Source organism: Phocoena sinus, chromosome X (genome assembly GCF_008692025.1).
Source record: "Phocoena sinus isolate mPhoSin1 chromosome X, mPhoSin1.pri, whole genome shotgun sequence".
Classification (NCBI taxonomy): domain Eukaryota; kingdom Metazoa; phylum Chordata; class Mammalia; order Artiodactyla; family Phocoenidae; genus Phocoena; species Phocoena sinus.
Genome location: NC_045784.1, coordinates 27,453,265 through 27,475,506, shown reverse-complemented (window position 1 = coordinate 27,475,506; position 22,242 = coordinate 27,453,265). Strand labels below are relative to the sequence as shown.

Sequence of the window (22,242 nt, the reverse complement as noted above, 5' to 3'; positions counted from 1 at the left end):
CGTTTACATAAACAGGTGCTGACAGAATGCCAGTTTGGGGTCACTGGGAGAAGATTTTGTCTTCGAGTGTGAATTTCTGGTTTGGAGCATTTCCAGTTCAAATACCTGTGCGATCAAGGTGTTTCTAGAAATAAGAATAGCAACTTATGTTTATAAAGTATCCATATCTTCCTTGCTTGGCACATTAGTCTGAAGAGTTAATTATGAGATAGCTTTTACTTAAGAGCAGTTATTAAGTGACTTTTACAGACGAGGAAACTAATGCCCTGATGGTGCCTTTGCCAGGGACGTACCGCTGCTACGTGATACAGCGAGGTCTGCGAGAGGCCTAGCGTACAGTGGTGGTGGGAACTCGGGCTTGCAATCTCACGCCTTTTATGTATATTTGAAAACTGTGTCTTACCCCATCACTTACACATAAGTACAATTAAATCTCTGTGTACTATAGTTCGTTACTTTTTTCACTTGCATAGATAGAATACAATTTTCACCAAGAAAGACACTAATATTATCTAATTTAAATGTTAATATATCTGAATATTATTATCATTGAACATTAAAATTATTTTTTCCCATCACTTTGACTTTGAATATTTTGCCCCTCAAACCAAAAATACAGCATTTTACCGCACTGAATTTTCCTACCAGCCAGTATGAGCTTCAGACGCCTTACTTCATCCAAGGAGCTACTTTGCTGCTACTGTTAGTGTTTTGGACTCTTTCTAGTGGTTCGCTGCCCTAACATAAAACAGGTCACTGACCTACCCCCTTCAGTGAATAAAAAGAATGGCAGACAGCATGGGCGCTCGACTCAATAATATTGTATTCCAAGTGTGCAAGTTGCTAAGAAAGAAAATCTTCAGAGTTCTCATCACAAGAGAAGAAACACTGTACATTTGTATGGGGACAGATGGTAAATAGACCTATCGGGTGATCATGTCACAGTGCATACAAATGTCAAATCACTAGGTTGTACACCTGACACTAATATAATGGTGTATGTCAGTTATACTTCAATTAAAAAAAGAATGGCAGCAGTCACCTGTGAGCAAGTAGAGGGATATGCTAGAGAACCAAGGGTGGGGGGGAAGCACAAGGCTTTGCGGCCAGTGATCGGCACCCCTAACGGGCTGCCAGGGAGGGAAGGGCGGCCGAGAATCTGGCTGTTTGCTCCTCTCCGTAAGGGCAATGAGGAGGCTGTTTTGAGTCCTGTGTTGTTCCTATCTTTTTGTTCAGTGTCAGTTAACAATGGCCATTTCCCAGCTATTTCATGTGCGAGTGAACGTTGTGTGGTGCACATTAAAAGCAATAATGTTCTGATAGAGCGTTGCTAAGGAACCGTCAGGGGAAGCTAATTTTAAATGTCTGCACCAGCCATCTTTTCACCGCTGAGCGCCTCTGATGTGTTGATTTTAACAGATAAAAGTCTTCTGTCTTCCACCCACCTCCTTATCCCACACCTGCCAGCCTCTTCTCCATCCTATCTTCACTGCCTCCTCTCCCAAAATGCCATGATTCATAATGAGAAGACCACATGCTGGTTTGACGTAAATCAAACACATTCACCTTGATCCTGCCAGCTTTCGCTAGCACCTACTATGTACCAGCGGAGGTGTCAGGGATGCAAAGTAGAAATGCCAAGTTCTTTGCCGTCAAGGTGCTTACGGTCAGTTGGGGATGCAGCCTTCCCGAGAAGTTCATACCACCGCACGGTAGTATTACTGCTGTAATGGAGACGTCTGTGACGTGAGAGAATCCTAGAAACCCCCCTTCTAGATAAATAGGAATGGCTTAGCCTCAAGCAGAGCAAGTGTCTTCCTCAAGATCACACAGCTACTCATGGGGCCAGAACTTTGGGCCCCGCATCTCACACACATTTCACTGACCCCAAGCTTCCCCTTGAAGGTCATAGACACGCGCCTCCTCCCTGCTCCTCGACCCGAAAGGTTGTTTACCCGCTCTGTGGGAAGTCAGTGGCAGCCCTGGGCATTTCTTTCACATCTGAACAACTAGAGTATCAGAGGAGAGGCCACAGCAGGGCTCACGGCTCTGTTTCCCCAGCGGCAGCTTTTCTGTACTGGGTCTCTGGGCCATCCTAATCATCTGAAGGTGAGATCTTTGCACCCTCTCCCGGCATCCCCCTCCTAGACTCCTTGAAGCTAGATACCACATGGGTATGAAAGATCGAAAGTATACCTCCTCTGACATGGTATTTGGCAGTCAGCCTCTCTGATGTTGTATTTACTTGTCTGATGTTAATTTACTTATATGGAGCACCCAGGAAACTCTGTTCAGGCCGCCTGGGTAGTGTTTACGAAGTTAGTGCTTATGGAAGCGTATCATCCCCTGAGTGCTACTTTGAGTTCTCAAATAGGGGATAAGCAGGATCTGTCTGATACCCGTTCCATTAACCAAGTTCCTACTTACTCAGTAGTACCCTGGTGGCCCGAGAGAATTCATTCATTTTCCTGAAGAAAACAATCAACTAAACAAACAAACAACATCCACATGACGAGAGTAGATAAGGTGCTAGAAGAGCTGGCTGGTCTTCCTGTGATGCTGTGACCTTGACACTTTCTCTTCTACTTCCTACCAAATTATACCTTATCATAGGCCCCTTATGATTCTGCACCCAATTCCAATGTGTGGGGTTCTTTTCCCACACCACCGAACAATTCTCATATACCAGCTGGGTGTCCTACAATTCACCTCGATTCTGACTCTGTCTACCCAGAGACAGGATCCGATTCCACCGGTTAAGATCTCAGTCCCACAGGGCTGCCCCTCCCCTCCTACTTCAGAATGCCAATCTTAACTCCAGGTTGTTAGCTGGGCTTCTGACCCACTGGCTGTAGACTAGAGATTCCAACAACCCCCTCTTTGGGTTCAATCAATTTGCTCGAGCAGGGCACAGAACTCAGAGAGACATTTTACTTACTAGATCACTGGTTTCTTATAAAAGGGTCTAACTCAGAAACCGCCAGATGGATGGGATGCGTAGGGCAAGGCATGGGGAAAGGGTGCAGAGCTTCCACGCCCTCTCTGGGCACACCACTCTCACCACATCTCCACGTGTTCGCCAGCCCGGAAGCTCTCCTAACCCTGTCCTTTTGGGTTTATAAGGAGGCTTCATTACGTAGGCATGAACGATTAAATCATTGGCCACTGGTGACTGAACTCAATCTCCAGCCCCTCTCCTCTCCCTGGACATCAGGGGGTAGGAGTGAAAAGTTCCAACCCTCTGATCACTTGGTTGGCTCCCCTGGCAAGCAGCCCCCATCCTTAGGTGCTTTCCAGAAGTCACCTTGGTAACGTAACAAAAGACACCTCGCTGCTGCTCATCACAGGACATTCCAAGGGTTTTAGGAGCCCTGTGCCTGGAAGGGGGGCGAAGACTAAATATATATTTCCTCTCATAAATCACAATGTCACACCTATTTCTCCATACATTTAGATGGATCAAAAGTCTTGTCGTTGTAAAAATAGGCTGATCGTCGATGCACTCTAAAAAGTGGTTTTTCAAGCACGTAGACCCCAGACGGGCTGGAACGAGCTTGAAGATGCCGACTCCCAATTACCTCACCACCGACCAGTCAGAAGAGTGTTCATGAGCTGGTCACACACCCCACAACCCCCTGCCTCACACTGTCTTCATAAACCCTTCCCTGAAAGCCTTCGGGGAGTTTCAGGGTCTTTTAAGCAGTAGCTGCCCCGGACTCCTTGCTGGCGCCCTGCAATAAAGCTGTTCTTCTCTGCTTCCCCACAAAAAATAAAAATTTTTCAACAGTGGTTTTTTGGATGCTTTATTTCTAACTAAAGGCATTTATTCATTTTGAAAGAATGGAGAATATATATATACATATATATATATATATATATACACATATATGTGTGTGTGTGTATATATATATATATATATATATATATATATATATATATATAGTAGGATTTAATGGGAATATCTTACCAATTAGTAGGTATGTTAAGTTGATATTCAGCCAAAAATCTTGAGATTCTTAACATCTCAGGATTAGAGACTCTCCCAAATTGGAAGGGTCTTGAAAGTTCATCTTAATATCTTTGATGTTCAAAACCGTGGCTTTTGACCTTTTCTGACCATTATCCATAATAAGAGAAACATTTTACGTCTTAAACCGGGGTAAAGATATAAAACAAGTTATTTGCATGTGTATGTACACACAAATATGTATGTACCCACCATATACACACCACACACATGTATATAGTCACGTATACATACAAAGATCAGAAGTTTCATGAAACGATACTTTCTTTGCTACGTATAATTCACACTGTTTCTCTGTTTTCTTTAAAAATAAAATGCTGGTTGCAACCCACTATATTGATTTTCTGATCCAGTTGTTTAAAAATACTGATCTAACTGATCTCAGTTTTCCATGCCCAGGTGAATTTTTTTTTTCAGTTTGCTGTTACTATTATTTGATTATTTTTATTTATAATGACACTGGATTTTTTTTTTGGTGAATACCTTTTTGACAGAAATTATATTTTAAAAGTTTTACCACGGAAGTTTCTGCCAAGACCTTGCTAGTATCTTAGAGAACACTGTATTTTCCATCTAAGTCTGCATCCACGTTCCCATTGTTGGTGTTAACGAAAAATGAAGTTCATGCTTGCTACAGCTGTTTCGGTTCGACAGCTGTTTTAGTAACTTAAAACAGATGTTAGAGCCAGAGGTCTGACATTTAGTGGAAATGTGCTATTAAATACCACCTCCTGGTTTACTTAACCCTGCTAGATAATCGCCCACAGAGGAAAAGACGTTTTTTCAATATTATGTTTTTCATAAATATAAAGCATATAGATAGGGGAGGTCTTGTGTACTTTAAATTCACAACTTTTTTGTTACCCTTTCCCACAATTTTTGACTCAGTGCTAAGTCTTCAGGTATCAGCTAATCTTCACCTTTCATTTCCACTAGAAGTACCTGGATGCCCAAAGAAGTGAAGAGCCTCGTTCATGGCTCTTCAGCAGGTTCAATTAGGCTTCTAGGCTTCAGCTCTTACCTTGATGGCCTTGCTAAACTGTTATACAAATTAATAAAGGAGGCTGCACGCTTCTCCGCTTAGTGATCAAGTGATAGCCAGCAGTAGCCTGCCTCGTAGCCACTATAAGCCGCAGGGAGTTCAAGGCGTGAATGTGTGCCTGTTTAGCTTTGCGAGCCTACCTTTTCTCATGAATCTCTAGCTCTCGTTAGTTATTCACAACCACCTGAGGAGCTTGAGGGCCTTGGTGTACATTAAACACAGAATGTTAGCCAATTTCGATCTAACCTGTTTCATCTACCTATATAATCTCCCCCTCTGTCTAAAAATAGATGTAGAAGTTGAATTCCACTGTAATAAAAGGCATTATCTACCACAGGACACTTTCGAAATCTCCACCATTATTCTGTAGGGAGGCTACATGGGTAGAACGAACAACAACCATCGTTTTAAAATCAACTCTTTAAGCGATGTGTCCATACGTCTCTGATCATTTAGCAGTCTAACTAAGAGTCTGTTCGACGCGTGTGCATTCCTGAAAGAAAACGCTTCGCTAGTGAGGGGTACGGTATCGGTCTCTGTAAAAATTAGGTGCCACTGTACATTGATTAATGATAGGATCCAAGATGAGCTCTTAGTGCAGGTAAGAGAACTCAGGAAGCAGTTAGCACTGTTACGCGGGTATTGCCGCTGCCCGTATAATCTCTTACCTGCTGACCTGTGCCACATTATTTTTATCCCCAACAGCCCATGCCATCCTCTCCCTCTCATACTCTCCCCTCCTAAATAAGGCCACATACATTCTGTTAAATGCCTCTGAATTAGAAAGCCAACGGCTTTGCAAAACCTGCCATCTTCTAAAATTCAAGTCTTGTCCGTGACTCTTTTACCGAAAAGCAACATAAAGAACAAAGACAGATGGAAGCATCCCGGCCCCCCTTGCAGGCTCCCTTCCCTTTCCTCTCGGCTTCCAGAAAGGATTTGAGCTGTTGCTCCTTTACACCAGGGGCCAGCAAACTGCAGTCCACGGGCCAAATCTTTATAAATAAGGTTCCATCATAACACAGCCACCCCCATTTATTTACATATTGTCTACGGGGGGCTTTCTCACTCTAAGGGCAGAGTAGTTGTGGCAGGGTAGTTGTGAAGAGCCGCTACGGAGACTGTGTGACTGGCAAAGCCCAAAGTATTTAACTATCTGGCCCTTTACAGAGAAAATGTGCCAACCCCGACTTTACATCATTAAATTGTTGTCCACTCTAGCTCATCACATATATACAGTCACAGATTTCAGTGCTGATCAACTTTCAGCTCAAGAAAACTGTGCTTTTGAATTGATTTATGCGTTTATATCCGTCTTCACCAAAAGATCCTGCATTTTCAATAAAGTATAGCCATTTCAATCTTCTTTCACTTGTAATGAAACAGAAGTCCTAAAAAGGGACTCATTAGTCCTTAACTTCTTAAAAAAGTCAGTGAACTGAGATAAAGAAGCTCATAAAGATACCCAGAAACAGTAACGTCCTGCGATTCTGACTGCGAATAATGAATTACAGCCAATCCTCTCAAGTTCGTACTGCCTGAGGAAATGAGACTTCTCCAGACCTGACCAAGCCCTTTCTTTAGACTCAGGACTCCCCAGCACACTTCCTGTTTCTCTTGATTCATTTCCTGACAGCATACTGCATTGCCAGATGGACCCCCTAACTGAAGGTCTAAGGAGACTCATTTCCAAAGAATGTGTTTTTCACGTAAAACTTTTATTTGGTACTCTATTTATTGGTAAAGAATTTGTTTTTAATGGTGCAACCAGCGAGCCTCTATTTTGTCAGCGTAGAAAGTATTTCTGATACAAGTAGAAAACATTTAACTCTTTTGAAACAAGAAGCGGACCTCCCTTCGTACTATGCTAACGAGCACTGGAACCCAAGTGGCGAGGGAGACTTTTGAAGGAGGTCAGGGATCACATAGCTCTGGGAGGTCCATTTTCCAGAAAACATGGTTTCTGAAGAAGTACCTGAAATAAAACCCAAATCATTTGCTTCATCTTCAACAGTGACCAGTTGATACTGAGCTCTGAACAGGCCTTGTTGAAGAATTAATAAAGGTACATAACCTTTATCATTCTAGGAACCGTAATTACATTCTAAAGCTAAAATCGCATTGCTTTCTAACAACGCTGTCCTTCCTAAGGTTCTGAGGTTTTAAAGATAGACCCCAGTCAAGGACCTACCGTATAGCACAGGGAACTACACTCAATATTTTGTAATAACCTATCAGGGAAAAGGACCGGAAAAAGAATATATATATATATATATATATATATATATATATATACACATATAACTGAATCACTTTGCTGTACACCTGAAACTAACACAACATTGTAAATCAACTATACTTCAATTTAAAAAAAAAAAAAAGAAAGAGAAAAATAGGCCCAAGTTACAAGCCAGACGCAGCTACAAGCCCTTGGCATCCAAGCTAAAGGATCGCGGGCAAGGCCAAGTTGCCTAAATCATCAAAGGACTCTCGGCCATGACCTAGCGGCTGCCTCATTTAGTTCAGCCAGCATTTACCAAATACCCGTAGCGTCGAGGTGTAGTAGAGGTATCAGGGAGAGAGAGGTAGGTGAGCGACATGTGGACCCTGCCTTCAGGGAGCTCACAGTCTTGCAGGAGAGGAGAATTCATTCTACCACCAGACAGTATAACCGTGAAGTACAAGAAATTTTTTAAATGTTGCTAATGAAGTGAAAAAGAATGGATGACTAATTCACGCTGGGGTTGGTGTGCACCATCAAGGATGAAATGCTGTTCTCCCCCCTCCCTTTTCCCCATCGTCTGGTATGGGCCTACCACTGGGAACACCCACAACTGAGGAGCACGTCTCTCTTTCTCCTGGTTTGAGGAGCATCATGGATACCTTGACCATGTTTCTTACATCGTCAAGCACGCAGTTTCTGTATCCCCAAGAAATCTCTGACTCAGGACAACTCAGAAAGAAGGCAAAGGCAGGGGGAGGGTCATACTTAGAAAACCTTTAAAGCCACACCAGAAGTTTTAAACCCTAAACTTGAGTTGTAAGAAGTTTCTTTTGGATTAGTAGCTCAATACCTATCCGTTCTAGACTAGTACTCAGATTGCTTCAGGGGGGTCGTAGGTCTTCTTGGAGTGTGTCAGGGGAAAGGGAGATGCTACACAAGATCTCTCACAGCTCTGCTTGTGTCTGCTCTAAATACTGGATGGCAGATAAGAATGTTGTAGGAAGTGGTCCAATGCGAAAGCCAAAGTTTGAAAACCAGTATTTCACTTTGGAGACCCCGGAAATTGCGTGCCCAAGACGTGCCAGGTATGGTCAGCGGTCCCTAATTTTCTGTCCGCTTACAAATATTAGCGTAGAAAAACTTTCTCATCAGAACCTGCTTTTCAAAAATAAATAACTGCATACAGATATAGGGTTCTATAAAACAAACAAGGCCAGAGGGTCTTTGGCTGACCCTCAAGGCTCCTGGTATCTGTGGAATCATGACGAGGAAGGTGAAGACTCATTCCTGAATCTGGCTCCGTGGCTTGCCCGTAAGTGGGACTTATCTCCTTCCCACTTTGTTTCAATTTTCTCCGGTGCCCCCAGTCCCATCATGGACATGCTCAGCTTCTAACAGATAGAACAGCTTCTCCCAAGAGGATGGAGTCTAGCCTCTATGCAGTGTTCTACCTCGCATTTGGAGTGCCGATTTTTGGCACCTGAAACCAACTACTGTTTGTTTTGGTGTGTTGGTTGTCAAGTGGACAATAAAGAGATTCTGAGATTTTTTGGACAGTAAACTTGAGATTCTACAGTTGCCCTTGAAAACAATGCTCGATTTGTCAGATTTCTATGCTGTGCCAGCTTTCATCCAGTTGAACGTGTGAGCTCTATGGATTCTAAAAGTGATGTCTCCTGGATCATGTTATCTGTTTACACCGACTTTAAGTGTATGTAAAGGTTATTTGACTGGATGTGTCTTTTGGGTTTTTTTTGTTTGCTTTTATTTTTTTTCCAGAAGGGGATAAATGAATTGTCATCTCAACATTTGTTTGGTAAAAGAAGCAAATTGGTATGAAACTGTATATTTATGCTTTTTTTTTTTTCCTTTCTGATATCTCTGCCTCTTCCTCTCTCTATTATTAAAGGAAGAAATACCCCTGGGAAGCCAATGAGAGAGGTTAGTGAGATTCAGGCTCACAGCCATGGCTTCTGTCTGTCTCATCCCGCTTTCTATGTTTGGCGTTTGTGTAAGAATTGTGTGTGTGCACGCCCATGTGTGTATTACACGTGTCATCATGTAAGGATGGTAGTCACCTCTCCGCTTGCAGCTTATGAGGAACATTCCTCCAATGTTCACTGTCATTGTCATCACCATGACAACAGGACCAGGGGTCGGGGGAACAGGAATCTCTTTTAAATGGCAACCCTTTGCAGTCCCTAGGTTGGAATCCTGAAGTTCATCATCTGTTGCCATTTGCAACACAAACAAAATCTTCAAAATACATTTAGCCTCGAACACAGCTGATGAGTCATAAAGCTTCCTTCTACTTCCGGGACCCTGGCATTTCCTGCCAGTGCCCTTGGTTTTTATTCTTCAGGGATGACTTCATTTTGGTTTTGTTTTCTTTTTCCTGGTGCCTACACTCTTTCTTTCCCGCTCGAGCTAACATTTTTTTGAGCACTTACTGTGTGCCAAGGACTTTTCTAAGCACTTGCCATCTTTTTCATTATGTAATCTTCAGGACAAGTCTATGAGGTAGGTACTCTTATTAACCCCATTTTACAGATAAGGAAACTGAGTCAACGGAAGGGTAAGCAATGTGTCCAAGGTGACAGAGCCAGGATTTGAATCCAGGCAGTCTGGGTGCAGAGCCACACCCTTAACTGTGTGCTTTACTGCCACTTAGAAAATGGTGTGTGAAAAGCGTATGTCATCTCAACTTGCCCTTCGGAGGATGCTTTTTTCCTTTACTTGGCATTTGGAGCCAGATAGAACAATAACCAGTTAGGGATAAAAAGTGAATCTTGGAGTCGTGAGGGATTTTTTTAATGCCTTTTATAGGTAGGGTACAGCATTATCACTGAATGTGGTCTGGGGTTTCACAGTAAAAGCTGCTTCACACTTCTGTTCTACCAGAAATATTAGCTAAACGTTGAATTACCTAACGAAATGACATCGGATGACAAAGTGTTGAGGGACAGCCCAAGTGGAACAAGATTGTCCTTACCAAGAGTTTAGTATGAAGGACGCAAGAAGGAAAGCTCTCCCATGGATGGCAATAGCGTGTACTGTTGTGGGAGACAGGTTGGACGGGTGGGGAGTCCTTATATGAGAAGGTTCTGGATCCTTAGCAACAGATGGACAGGAGTAGCCACTGACTGATTTAAACATCATACTGGAAGTCCTGCCAGTGCCATGCCATGCAGGTCTAATCAACCGAACGATCCTTCAGTGTGTCTACACCGTTGCTCCCTTCCAAGGCTTGTGGGGTCCAAGGGAGGGAGCGGTGGGCTGGGAGGAGAAACAGGAAACCTGAATCGGTGAAGCATTGAATGCTCCTGACGGTTTGCCTTCTTATGTGAGACATCTTGGGTTCATTCTGATGGTAAGTGCCCCTTAAAATTTATTTTAACTTGTGGTAAAAAGTTGCACCATATTTTTAACCACCCTAAACATGTGTCTCTCATAAACGCATTTTAGAAAAGGCCAGCACATGTAATTGAAGTCACACAGGCATTTGGAAACTATACTACCTGAGGTATATTGTAGTCAGATAAGTTTTCAGAAAGCCACAGAATCCAAACAATAGTGATTTTTTTTAATGCTATGAAAATACCCCAGATGTACAGTAGACCAGATATTTTTTTCAAAGATTAAATTACAGAGAAGAAAAGCACATCTCACTGCGGTATTCTGGCTTTGCTTTGGCCAACTGAGCGCTCACCATTTCTTTGGGAACGGTATTTTTTTAAAAAAAAAAAAAAAAAAAGAGTGCCAGATTGCTATTGAGGTCTTGGGTCTCTGCCAGAAAGTCTCAATTCCAATCACTGCAGCGAACAACTCCCTGAGGCAGAGGTGGCACGTGAGAGTCCACATGTCGCACTTTGCACCAACTTGGAAAAACATACAGCTACCCTAATGTTAAACGCACAGTGCCTTTCTCTTCAACAGTCGTTGCTTAAGAATGGATTAAGTACGTCTATAGACGTATTTTTATGTCTACTTGTGCCTGAAGCTAATCGCAGATGCCTGCATCCTGCCTGTTTTCCAGGGCCTCTCATGCTCATAGCACAAGATTTTCATTTTGACTTTAGAAAAATCTGTCAGGTAAAATTAATGATCTCACTAACGTTCTGCCTTACACGCACGGATAACAGAAGCAGGATACAAATCTATTTTCTGTGTCCCAGTTCCCTATCTGTGTGTGGTTCTATGCCTCCAGCGGGTTGAGGTATATGATTCTTTGGAGCAGTATTTAGTCAAAGAGATAGAATTTTTTTTTTCTGGCTCTAAGGAAAACCTCCATGGAAAACACTGGAATTGTTATTCTGATGAAGCAGGTATTTGTAAACAAAGTAATGAAAGGCATCACATAGATATGGTGGGGTGACTCAGAACGTTCATTTTTCTAGCACAGGGATGGCCATGAGGTCAATTGTGAACATTTAACCGTCTGGACAGGTTAAAGGCTACCTAACATTTTGTGGGAGTAGGTATGGTGTATTAAGAATCATGAACCTGAGACTTCCCTAGTGGCGCAGTGGTTAAGAATCCGCCTGCCAATGCAGGGGACACGGGTTCGAGCCCTGGTCCGGGGAGATCCCACATGCTGCGGAGCAACTAAGCCCGTGCACCACAACTACTGAGCCCGCATGCTGCAACTACTGAAGCCCACATCCCTAGAGCCCGTGCTCCGCAACAAGAGAAGCCACTGCAATGAGAAGCCCACGCACCTCAACGAAGAGTAGCCCCCGCTCCCCGCAACTAGAGAAAGCCCGCGTGCGGCAACGAAGACCCAACGTAGCCAAAAATAAATTAATTAATTTTTCAAAAAGAACCATGAACCTCTGACCTGGTAACTTTTTAAATAGCAGATACCCCTAGAACTTATGCCTCTTAAGAGACTCAAGAATTTTCCTTCTAGTTAGTAACCGAACACCACTTTGAGGAGTAGAAAAGCACCACTTGGCTATATAATCTATAAATGCATTTACTTGTCTTCATTATCTTTCGAACTGCAGTCTGCATCTCCTAGCACAGTCTAAAATAGGCACTCTTTGATTATTGTCAATAAGCTGATGGAGAAAAAAATGGTTTCTTCCCTGTTTTATGTTTTGTAATACATTTTCTAGCTACCAGGAGGACTATACTATAGTATAGATGTGAGAAATAGTTGGAATTATATCTAGGTATCAGGGTGTAAGAGTCTTGGGGTTTGTTTTTACTGGTTTTATTAATTGCTGTTAAGATTGCAAGCAATTTAAAATTTGTAGTTAGTCCATCTACTTTCAGTTATACAGGAATAATTGTACAGATTTCCCAGGGTTGCTGGGCAGTCAAAAGTAGATACAAGGGAAGCCCTCTAACTTGGTGGCATCAGTTAGATATTCGTGCTCTGAGGAGTAGCAAAGGACCCACTATGGCTTCCTGTGGTTTTTATGGTTTAGAAAAGCCAAAGAGGATTTCTGTTCTTCGCTGAGGGCTGCCAAACTACTGGCCCACTCTAGGCATAGTACATATGCTTTGTTACAAGGTTTTATGTGTGCAGCCCCAGCCAAAATCCAGAGTGATTTTTTTAAAGCATAATTAGTCCTCGTTGAAACTTTCTGCACTGATAAAGCTCAAAGAGAGTTACAAACTTGGTCACCTTAATAAAAATGGCTGAACAGCATAAAAGTTAAGTCTTAACTTGACCTGGTGCCATCGCTGTTTAAGTGCCTGCCTACGAGTCCTCTTCAGATCCCCTCATATACTTAAAAACGCTATGTCTCTTGAAATAAATATTAGAAAAGAATACCTGCCCTAGTCTATCTTTAATGTTTATAGGGACTTTAACAATTATTATGGGAATCCGTAAAGTTGATACATGGCAAGGTAGTAATAGCCTAGTAAAGCATTTTTAGTTTCAGAGGCAGTACTTGAATAGTGGAATGACTTCCTAATGTCCAAGAATTAAAATTAGCCATATAAAAATATGGGACATACATGACGAGGCAAGTCATAAAGTGTGTCTCAAATTATCTTACTCTAGATCTGAATTTTGCCACAAAGTACCCAGGGACACTGTGCTGTTCTTAGGCTCCATGCTGGGGGATTAATGATAGGTCATGTCATATTATTATTCGAAGGCTATTCTGATAGTTAACCCTCATTGGGTAGGAGATCAAAAATGGATTCAGAGGCTACCCAAATCCATGCTATACACGTGGGTCATCTTACAACGAGGCTCTTGAGTAATCTGGAATGAAAAGTAATTTTTTTTTTCCTGAAGCTTCCTAATGCAAATGTTAATAGTGTATACTAAGGTCAAATCAAGAGTTTCTCTTTCAACTCAAGTAAAAGCAGAGAGAAAAGTCACCTCCGCCATAGCCTTAGACGTGAGCCAACAGCTTGTAACAGCCTTGAGATGAAGATTTCACACGTAGTGATGGTAGTGATGGTAGCGATGCTAACGGTGATGGAGGGGAGTGGCAGTGGCGGTGGTGGTGATAGTTATGGTGATGGTTGTTTGTTTGACAGTAAAATAATTTTTAATACAAGTACATAGTAAATAATCTCCCACAGCAAGGTGGATAAGATACATCCCATCACGAATTGTTCCTGTTATGACAGGAATCTTGTGCTTATCCATGGAAGCCTTTTGGTATATATTTACACGGGGAAGACGAGTGCAGTCTGACTATTTTCCATTTATATGCTACTAGGAGCCTGATCCAATATGAGGCTGGATACTAACAGTGTGGAATGGCTTCATTAACAAGGCTTTGCTTCTTCCTGGAAAACTGGTGAAAAACCAAACCCTGTTGTGTATCCCCTCGACGCAGCTTCTGTGTTGTCTTCACCTAGAAACGGGGGATGATTTCCCAAATGACAAAGAGTTGGGGTGATGATAACTACACCTTGTGTCAAGTCTGTCTTTCTGTTTGTTTTCCAGGACACAATGTAGGAAGCCTTTTCCACTTGGCAGATGATTTGGGCAGAGCGATGGAGTCCTTAGTTTCAGTCATGACAGATGAAGAAGGGGCAGAATAAATGTTTTACAACTCCTGATTCCCGCATGGTTTTTATAATATTCATACAACAAAGAGGATTAGACAGTAAGAGTTTACAAGAAAAAAAAAATCTATATTTTTGTGAAGGGTAGTGGTACTATACTGTAGATTTCGGTAGTTTCTAAGTCTGTTATTGTTTTGTTAACAATGGCAGGTTTTACACGTCTATGCAATTGTACAAAAAAAGTTATAAGAAAACTACATGTAAAATCTTGATAGCTAAATAACTTGCCATTTCTTTATATGGAACGCATTTTGGGTTGTTTAAAAATTTATAACAGTTATAAAGAAAGATTGTAAACTAAAGTGTGCTTTATAAAAAAAAAGTTGTTTATAAAAACCCCTAAAAACAAACACACACACACACACACACACACACACACACACACACACACACACACACACTGAGGCAGCACGTTGTTTTGCATCCTTTTAGCGTGATATCCATATGAGATTCGTGGCTTTTTTTTCTTTTCCTGCATATTTAAGATAGGACTTCCTCTAACACCACCAAATGACTACTTCATATCGCTCTTTTGGAATTGTTGACTGAGTGGGACTGGCTGTGGGTTTTCGTGTTACACATCTATATGTCTATAAGTATGTAAATACTATGGGTATATAGATAAGTAGATATAAATTCCAAGAGACCTTTCAAATTTCTTGTTCAAATGTTCTTGCCACTTCCTAATGGAAAGCAATTGCTTCTGGTCATCCAGGCTTACCTGCTTGGGTCTAGAATGAATATTCCCTGGAGCCTGAAGCCAGAAGGAAGCTACCACACTAAAACATTGTCTGGGGCTCCAGATGTTTCTCATTTTAAACTTTCCAGTGACAACTAGAGTACTGAATTTTTTTAAGGGACACATGAGCGAATACACAGGACTTATTACGTCAGAGTCATCCGCTGGTTGATGTATTCAGCTTCCTGCTGCTGGCAATGCCACAGTTTAAATTTAATGATGCTTCAGTGAAAATCAGAGCATCAGAAGGCATTTTTAACTCCCAGGCAGGAGGAGGACTATGGTAGGGCTGGAGGGCTATGGATTCCCAGCCAGTCCCTCAGAGGGAGCAGGCCGCTCTTGACGTAAAGGATTGGATGAATGTTCATAACCTCACAGAGAGAGCTTTATAATTACAACTGTTCTTTTCTCACAGTCAAACAGCAGCGGGTGTCTTGGTTTTCCAGGTTTTGAAGGTTTTTTCCTCCCATTGTAATGAGTTTGTAAATGCCACAAGACTTAATTTAAAATAACCCTTAGTGAAAATGGGTAACACAGTAGCCCCATCGCATTGTGGTACTGTTCAATATCCACCCAGAAGCCCACGAGTCATGTTTCCCTCCTTGGCATTTCTCTACAAGTGACTCCAGGCAGGTTTGTGAGTGGGAACGCAAATTGATTTAAATGATCCAAAAGGTACTCCAAACCCTTTCTGGTGGATTAGGCAGGTTAAATATGTTAATAAGTCATTCAAGCAGAGGAGAACGCTCAAGAGGACTAACTGGTAGGAAAAAGCTTTACTCTTTCATTTCATCTTATTAGTCTTTCACTTTTTTTAATCATTCATTCAATAGAAATCACTGTGTGACCTATCATTTTGCAAATCTGTTACCTCTTACATCAAGTGTAATTAACTTTCGGAGAGTGGGTTTTGTTCCTTATTTTACTAATGATAATTAACATCAGACATGGCTTCTCATGCTATTTCTACCTCACTTTGGTTTTGGGGTGTTCCTAATAATTGCGCACACCTGATTTCACAGCTTCATCACCCGTCCATTGTCAGAACATTTCCCTCCATTTTCGTTTTTGTTCATAATTTCCAGAAGAAAACCCAAAGCTCTAAGGTAACAAATTACATGAAGATTTGATTTTAGTCTTGCGTTGTTTTCCTTTATGTGACGCTGTACTTTTTCTTTACCTGAGGATTTTTTTTTTTAACCGTGATTTAAAACAAGGGGTTACTTTACTTCCTACTAAGAAGTTTAAGTCTCATTCTAAAATCAGAGGTAAATAGAGGGCTTAATTTTGTTTTAATCTTTTGTTTTATTTTTATCTTTTAGACATTAGTTCTGGAGTGAGTCTGTCAAAATATCTGAATAAAAACTGAGAGCTTTACTGCTACGTTCTAAGCATAAGTTGGACATTGTTTCGTGTTCTTTATAACCACCGAGTATTAAACTGTAGATCAAAACCAATGTAACTGAAGCATAGACATCACCTGGCATGTTATGTCCTTGTTTTCAGGTACTGGGTTCTTACTTGAGTATCATAATATATTGTGTTTTAACACCAACACTGTAACATTTACTAATTATTTTTTTAAACTTCAGTTTTACTGCGTTTTCACAACATATCAGACTTCACCAAATATATGCCTTACTATTGTATTATATTTACTGCTTTACTGTGTATCTCAATAAAGCACGCAGCTATGGTACAAAAAAGTGTTGACTGGACTGCAGTATTTTGTTTTTTTATTTTGCATAGGCAAAACTTTCATATCGTTAAAAAATTTAAAGATCTAGAAAGCCCAACAGTGAAAAGAAGGACCCTGACTACCCTATTCCCACCTCATCCTCACTGCACTCTGAGTAAATATGAATAATTTCTTGTGTTTCCTTCCAAAGTGTCATTATTGTATAAGCAATTACAAACATATGTTCCTACTTTTTTCCTTTTATTACTCAAGCTAGCATTCTATGCATTCAGTTATGTACCTTGGTTTTTTTTTTTAAACTTAAGAATGGACTCAAGAGATCCATCCTTAATTATATTGAAATAGATCTTTTCATTTCAATATATGAAATGCTTTCCTCATGCTTTTTTATAGCTAATAATCCAGTGTGGGCGGGGATATTATTTAAACGGTCCCCTTTGGTGGGGTACGTGGGTGGTCTCCCTCTTTTGCTCTGACAAACAATACCACATATCTCTCATTTCATCCTTTCACTTGTGCAAAAATATATCCGTAGGACACATTCCTAGAAGGGCGATTTCTGGATCAAAGGTGGTAAGCACTTGTAGCTCGGGAGGTAATTTTATGCAGCAATGGTCATAGTGGTCTTTTTGTTTTCTGTTTTAGTAATAACAAGTATATGAATTAACCAGTTTGCAGTTGACACTTTGCTTATCACTTCTATTATTATTAATGGTACCAGACCTAAGGAGACGTCTGAAGAATAGAAGTCACGCCTAAAATGATGCCTCAGAACTGGTTCTGAGGGGGACACCCCTCTCGTACATAGTCATGACCACCACCAGAGGGAGATCCCCTCACCCCTGTCCTGCTCTGCTTCTGTCCTAGCTGCAAAGGAGGCTAGGAAAACGAGGAGCAACGTCAACACCTCTAGGGAGAGACCATCTATCTCTGCTTCCCACCAAGAGTCACAGAGTGGAGTTCCTCAACAGGTTCAGATGCTGGAGGGCCAAAGAAATTACAACAGTCCACTAGGTACAGCCTATTCTAGTGACTTTGGAAATAATAGGAGATGGTCAAGCTGATTAAGAATGGTGTTAAATGGGTGTGGCATACGAATCACTAAGTTGAGGGTGGGGTGATGGTGCCAACCTAAGGGGCTACTACACTGAAAGACTTCCCTTGAAATTCACACATACGAAGACTAATTTTCATCCTATTTAAATAAATCATTTATTCCCCGGTGCCATTCCCCCAGCCTGCTTTTGTTTGAAATGCCCAGACTGCCTGTTTTGATGGCACTCAACTAGGTAACTGAGGACTCTTCAACGCTTCAACCTAACACAGCACTGTGTATGTCTCACTCTGAGGAGGGCATCTGGCTTTCCTTTCCACACTAGGCACAGGCTGGAGGAGAGGGATTCATTTCAGCTAAAAATTAAAACGCACCAAGCGGCGCAGGTTGTGCATCAGCAAGCAGAATGTGTGTTTGGGGGAAAGCCCCAAGACTAATGGACATGTATGGACGCGTTCTGTGGAGCCGCGACGGGATTTCCCTGAAACTGCAACGCTCTAATGGCGGAATGAATACAGAGGCAAGCACTGGCACACTTGCAAAGACTCTGCCTTCAAATTAAGTGTAGGAAGGACGTGAACTGCATTCTTTCCCACAGTAGCAAAGCCACTAGGGTAGGAACCATAAACACATCCTGCACTGCTCCTTGGGCTTCAGACTGCTGCGATCTCACGGACTTAGATATCTGACAACACAGGAGATGTTTGAGAGTGGCTTTCATACACAGAGAAGATTCTGTACAGTAACTTTAGACTTAAATTCTATCTATGCGTGCTTGTGTGCTTGTGTGTGTGCGCGCGCATGTGTTTGTGTTTTACATATATTCAGGATAAATATTGAGCTCTTCTGACAGTTTTCATTCTGAAATAATACAAACTCACAGAAAAGTTACAAGAATAGTACAAAGAACCCCCATATTCCCTTTACCCAGATTCAGTAACTGCTTACATTTTGTCCCATTTAGTTTCTCGCTCCTTCCTCACCCTCTCCTTTCTCCCTCCCCTCCCCCAACAGTTGACCCTTGCACAACAAAAGGGTTGGGGTGCCCCCCTCCCCCGCACAGCTGAAAACCCATGTATAACTCTTATAGTTGGCCCTCCAGATATACAGTTCCTCTGTATCTGCGGTTCCTCCACATCTGTAGATTAAGCCAACCTCAGATCATGTAGTCCCACAGTATTTACTACTGGAAAAAATCGGCGTGTAAGTAGACCCACGCAGTGTGAACCCACGTTGTTCGAGGGTCAACTGTAGTGTTTTCTTTCTGAACCATTTTGACAGTAAGTTTCGGACGTCATGCCCCCTTATGCTTAAATACTTCATGTCCATTTCCTAATAACTGACATTCTCTTGCATAACTACATTACAGTTCTCAAAACTTTGAAATTTAACATTGTACAAAGCTATCACCTTCTCCACAGCCCATATTCAAATCTGTCAATTGTGCCACGATTTTTTTTAATAGTTATATGCATTTCCCCAGTCTGCTCTAGGATCTAATTCTCAATTTCATGACACTGTCATGTCTCTTTAATCTCCTTTGATCTGGAACAGTTTCTCTACCCTTCTTTGTCTTCAAAGACCTTGACATATTTTTTAAGAGTACAAGTCAGTTACTTGTAGGATGTGCCTTAATTTGGGTTTCTGTGATGTGTCCACAGGATTATATTCAGGTTATGTGTTTTTGGCAAGAATATGACATAAGCAATGATCTGTCCTCAGCACATCATAGCAGGAGGCATGTATGTAATGATGGTCTGTCCCATTCTTGGTAATGTCAACTTTGAACACTTCGTGAAGGTTTCTCCACTTGCTATACATTTTAAAAACCTAATTATTCTTGGGAGAAAATATTTGCAAATGAAGCAATTGACAAAGGATTAATCTCTAAAATTTACAAGCAGCTCACGCAGCTCAGTATCAAAAAAATGAACAACCCAATCCAAAAAAGGGCAGAAGGCCTAAATAGACATTTCTCCAAAGAAGGTATACAGATTGCCAGCAAACACATGAAAGAATGCTCAACATCATTAATCATTAGAGAAATGCAAATCAAAACTACAATGAGATATCATCTCACACCGGTCAGAATGGCCACCATCAAAAAATCTACAAACAATAAATGCTGGAGAGGGCGTGGAGAAAAGGGAACCTTCTTGCACTGTTGGTGGGAATGTAAATTGATACAGCCACTATGGAGAACAGTATGGGGGTTCCTTAAAAAGCTAAAAAGAGGGCTTCCCTGGTGGCGCAGCGGTTGAGAGTCCACCTGCCAATGCAGGGGACACGGGTTCGTGCCACGGTATGGGAAGATGCCACATGCCGCGGAGAGGCTGGGCCTGTGAGCCATGGCTGCTGAGCCTGCGCGTCCGGAGCCTGTGCTCCGCAACGGGAGAGGCCGCAGCGGTGAGAGGCCCGCGTATCGCAAAAAAAAAAAAAAGCTAAAAAGAGAACTACCATACGACCCAACAATCCCACTACTGGGCATATACCCTGAGAAAACCATAATTCAAAAAGAGTCATGTACCAAAATGTTCATTGCAGCTCTATTTACAACAGCCAGGACATGGAAGCAACCTACGTCTCCATCGACAGATGAATGGATAAAGAAGATGTGGCACATATATACAATGGAATATTACTCAGCCATAAAAAGAAACGAAATTGAGTTATTTGTAGTGAGGTGGATGGACCTACAGTCTGTCCTACAGAGTGAAGTAAATCAGAAAGAGAAAAACAAATACCATATGCTAACACATATATATGGAATTTAAGAAAAAAAAAAGTCATGAAGAACCTAGGGGTAAGACAGGAATAAAGACACCGACCTACTAGAGAATGGACTTGACAACAGGGGGAGGGGGAAGGGTAAGCTGGGACGCAGTGAGAGAGTGGCATGGACATATATACACTACCAAATATAAAACAGATGGCTAGTGGGAAGCAGCCGCACAGCACAGGGAGATCAGCTCGGTGGTTTGTGTCCACCTAGAGGGATGGGATAAGGAGGGTGGGAGGAAGACGCAAGAGGGAGGAGATACGGGGCTATATGTATATGTGTAGCTGATTCACTTTGTTATAAAGCAGAAACTAACACACCATTGTAAAGCAATTATACTACAATAAAGATGTAAAAAAAAACCCTAATTCTTCTAAAACCTTTAGATTCAACTAGAAATCTTATTTTCATATGTATACTGTAGCTGACCTATATCAAATAAGAACAGTCACTTTCTGTGAGCTCTAGTTCAATGTGGCCACATACGAGTCTCCCGAACTCACTTCTTCCCACAGACACACCAAGCCTATAGCTACATATAAAACACTTCCTTCTGAAAGAAACTCAGAAGCTAGTTGAGTGACTCCTACGCATATCAGGCAAATGAAGAAAAGAAAAAAAAAACACATGGAAACAGGTAGGAGGAACTGAGACAGGATGTTGCTATAATCCCCACCCCGGGCGTGGCAACACACAGCTCAGGAGGGAACTCAAAACTACCAGCTTCTCCCTGAGGAGAAAAGGGTTTGAATCCCACATGAAGAATTCTACCAGAGGGCTTCCCTGGTGCTGCAGTGGTTAAGGATCCTCCTGTCAATGCAGGAGACACGGGTTCGAGCCCTGGTCCGGAAAGATCCCACATGCCGCGGAGCAACTCAGCCCGTGTGCCACAACTACTGAGCCTGCGCTCTAGAGCCCGTGAGCCACAACTACTAAGCCCACGTGCCACAATTACTGAAGCCCGCACGCCTAGAGCCCGTGCACCACAACGAAGAGCAGCCCCCACTCACCACAACTAGAGAAAGCCCGCGTGCAGCAACGAAGACCCAACGCAGCCAAAAATTAATTAATTAATTAATTTTTTTAAAAAAAGAATTCTACTGGAGACAGAGGCCCGCAAAACATCTCGCTTTGAAAGCCAACAAGGCTTGGGGACTTCCCTGGTGGTCCAGTGGGTAAGACTCCACGCTCCCTATGCGGGGGGTCTGCGTTCAATCCCTGGTCAGGGAACTAGATCTCGCATGCCTCAACTAAAGATCCCGCATGACACAACCGATATCCCGTGTGCTGCAAACTAAGACCCGGTGCAGCCAAATAAATAAATATTAAAAGAAAAAAAGCCAACAAGGCTTATGTCCATGAGACCCGTACGGCTGTAGTGCACTATGAGACAGTCCGTAAAGGGTCCATGCAGACTCACCGTGGCTAACTCAGAGGCAGCCGACAGAAATACCCAGTCTCCCTTGAAAGAGTCCTAATTACTTATCATAATAACTGTGGCCTCAGGGGCAGTCTCCTAACTTAACTTACATCTAGGGACTGACTGCAATACTCCCCACAGACCCCAGATGCCATATTTGTGCTCTGCCTCTGCTTAGGTCCAGGTCGCTGGTACCTCCCAGAAAGGAGCTTGTCAA

At 42.1% G+C, this 22,242-nt stretch overlaps 1 protein-coding gene across 1 annotated transcript in view; it reads left to right on the top strand.

The window, feature by feature from the left end:
• The window catches only part of DMD (dystrophin), a 2,099,690-nt gene extending 2,083,325 nt beyond the window's left edge, over positions 1-16,365 (top strand). Inside the window, exons 78-79 of the mRNA XM_032618871.1 lie at positions 9,203-9,234; positions 14,213-16,365. Coding sequence (XP_032474762.1) covers positions 9,203-9,234; positions 14,213-14,224 — 44 coding nt within the window. The 3' untranslated portion in view covers positions 14,225-16,365. The remainder of the gene's footprint in view (positions 1-9,202; positions 9,235-14,212) is intronic.
• Positions 16,366-22,242: the final 5,877 nt, after the last annotated feature.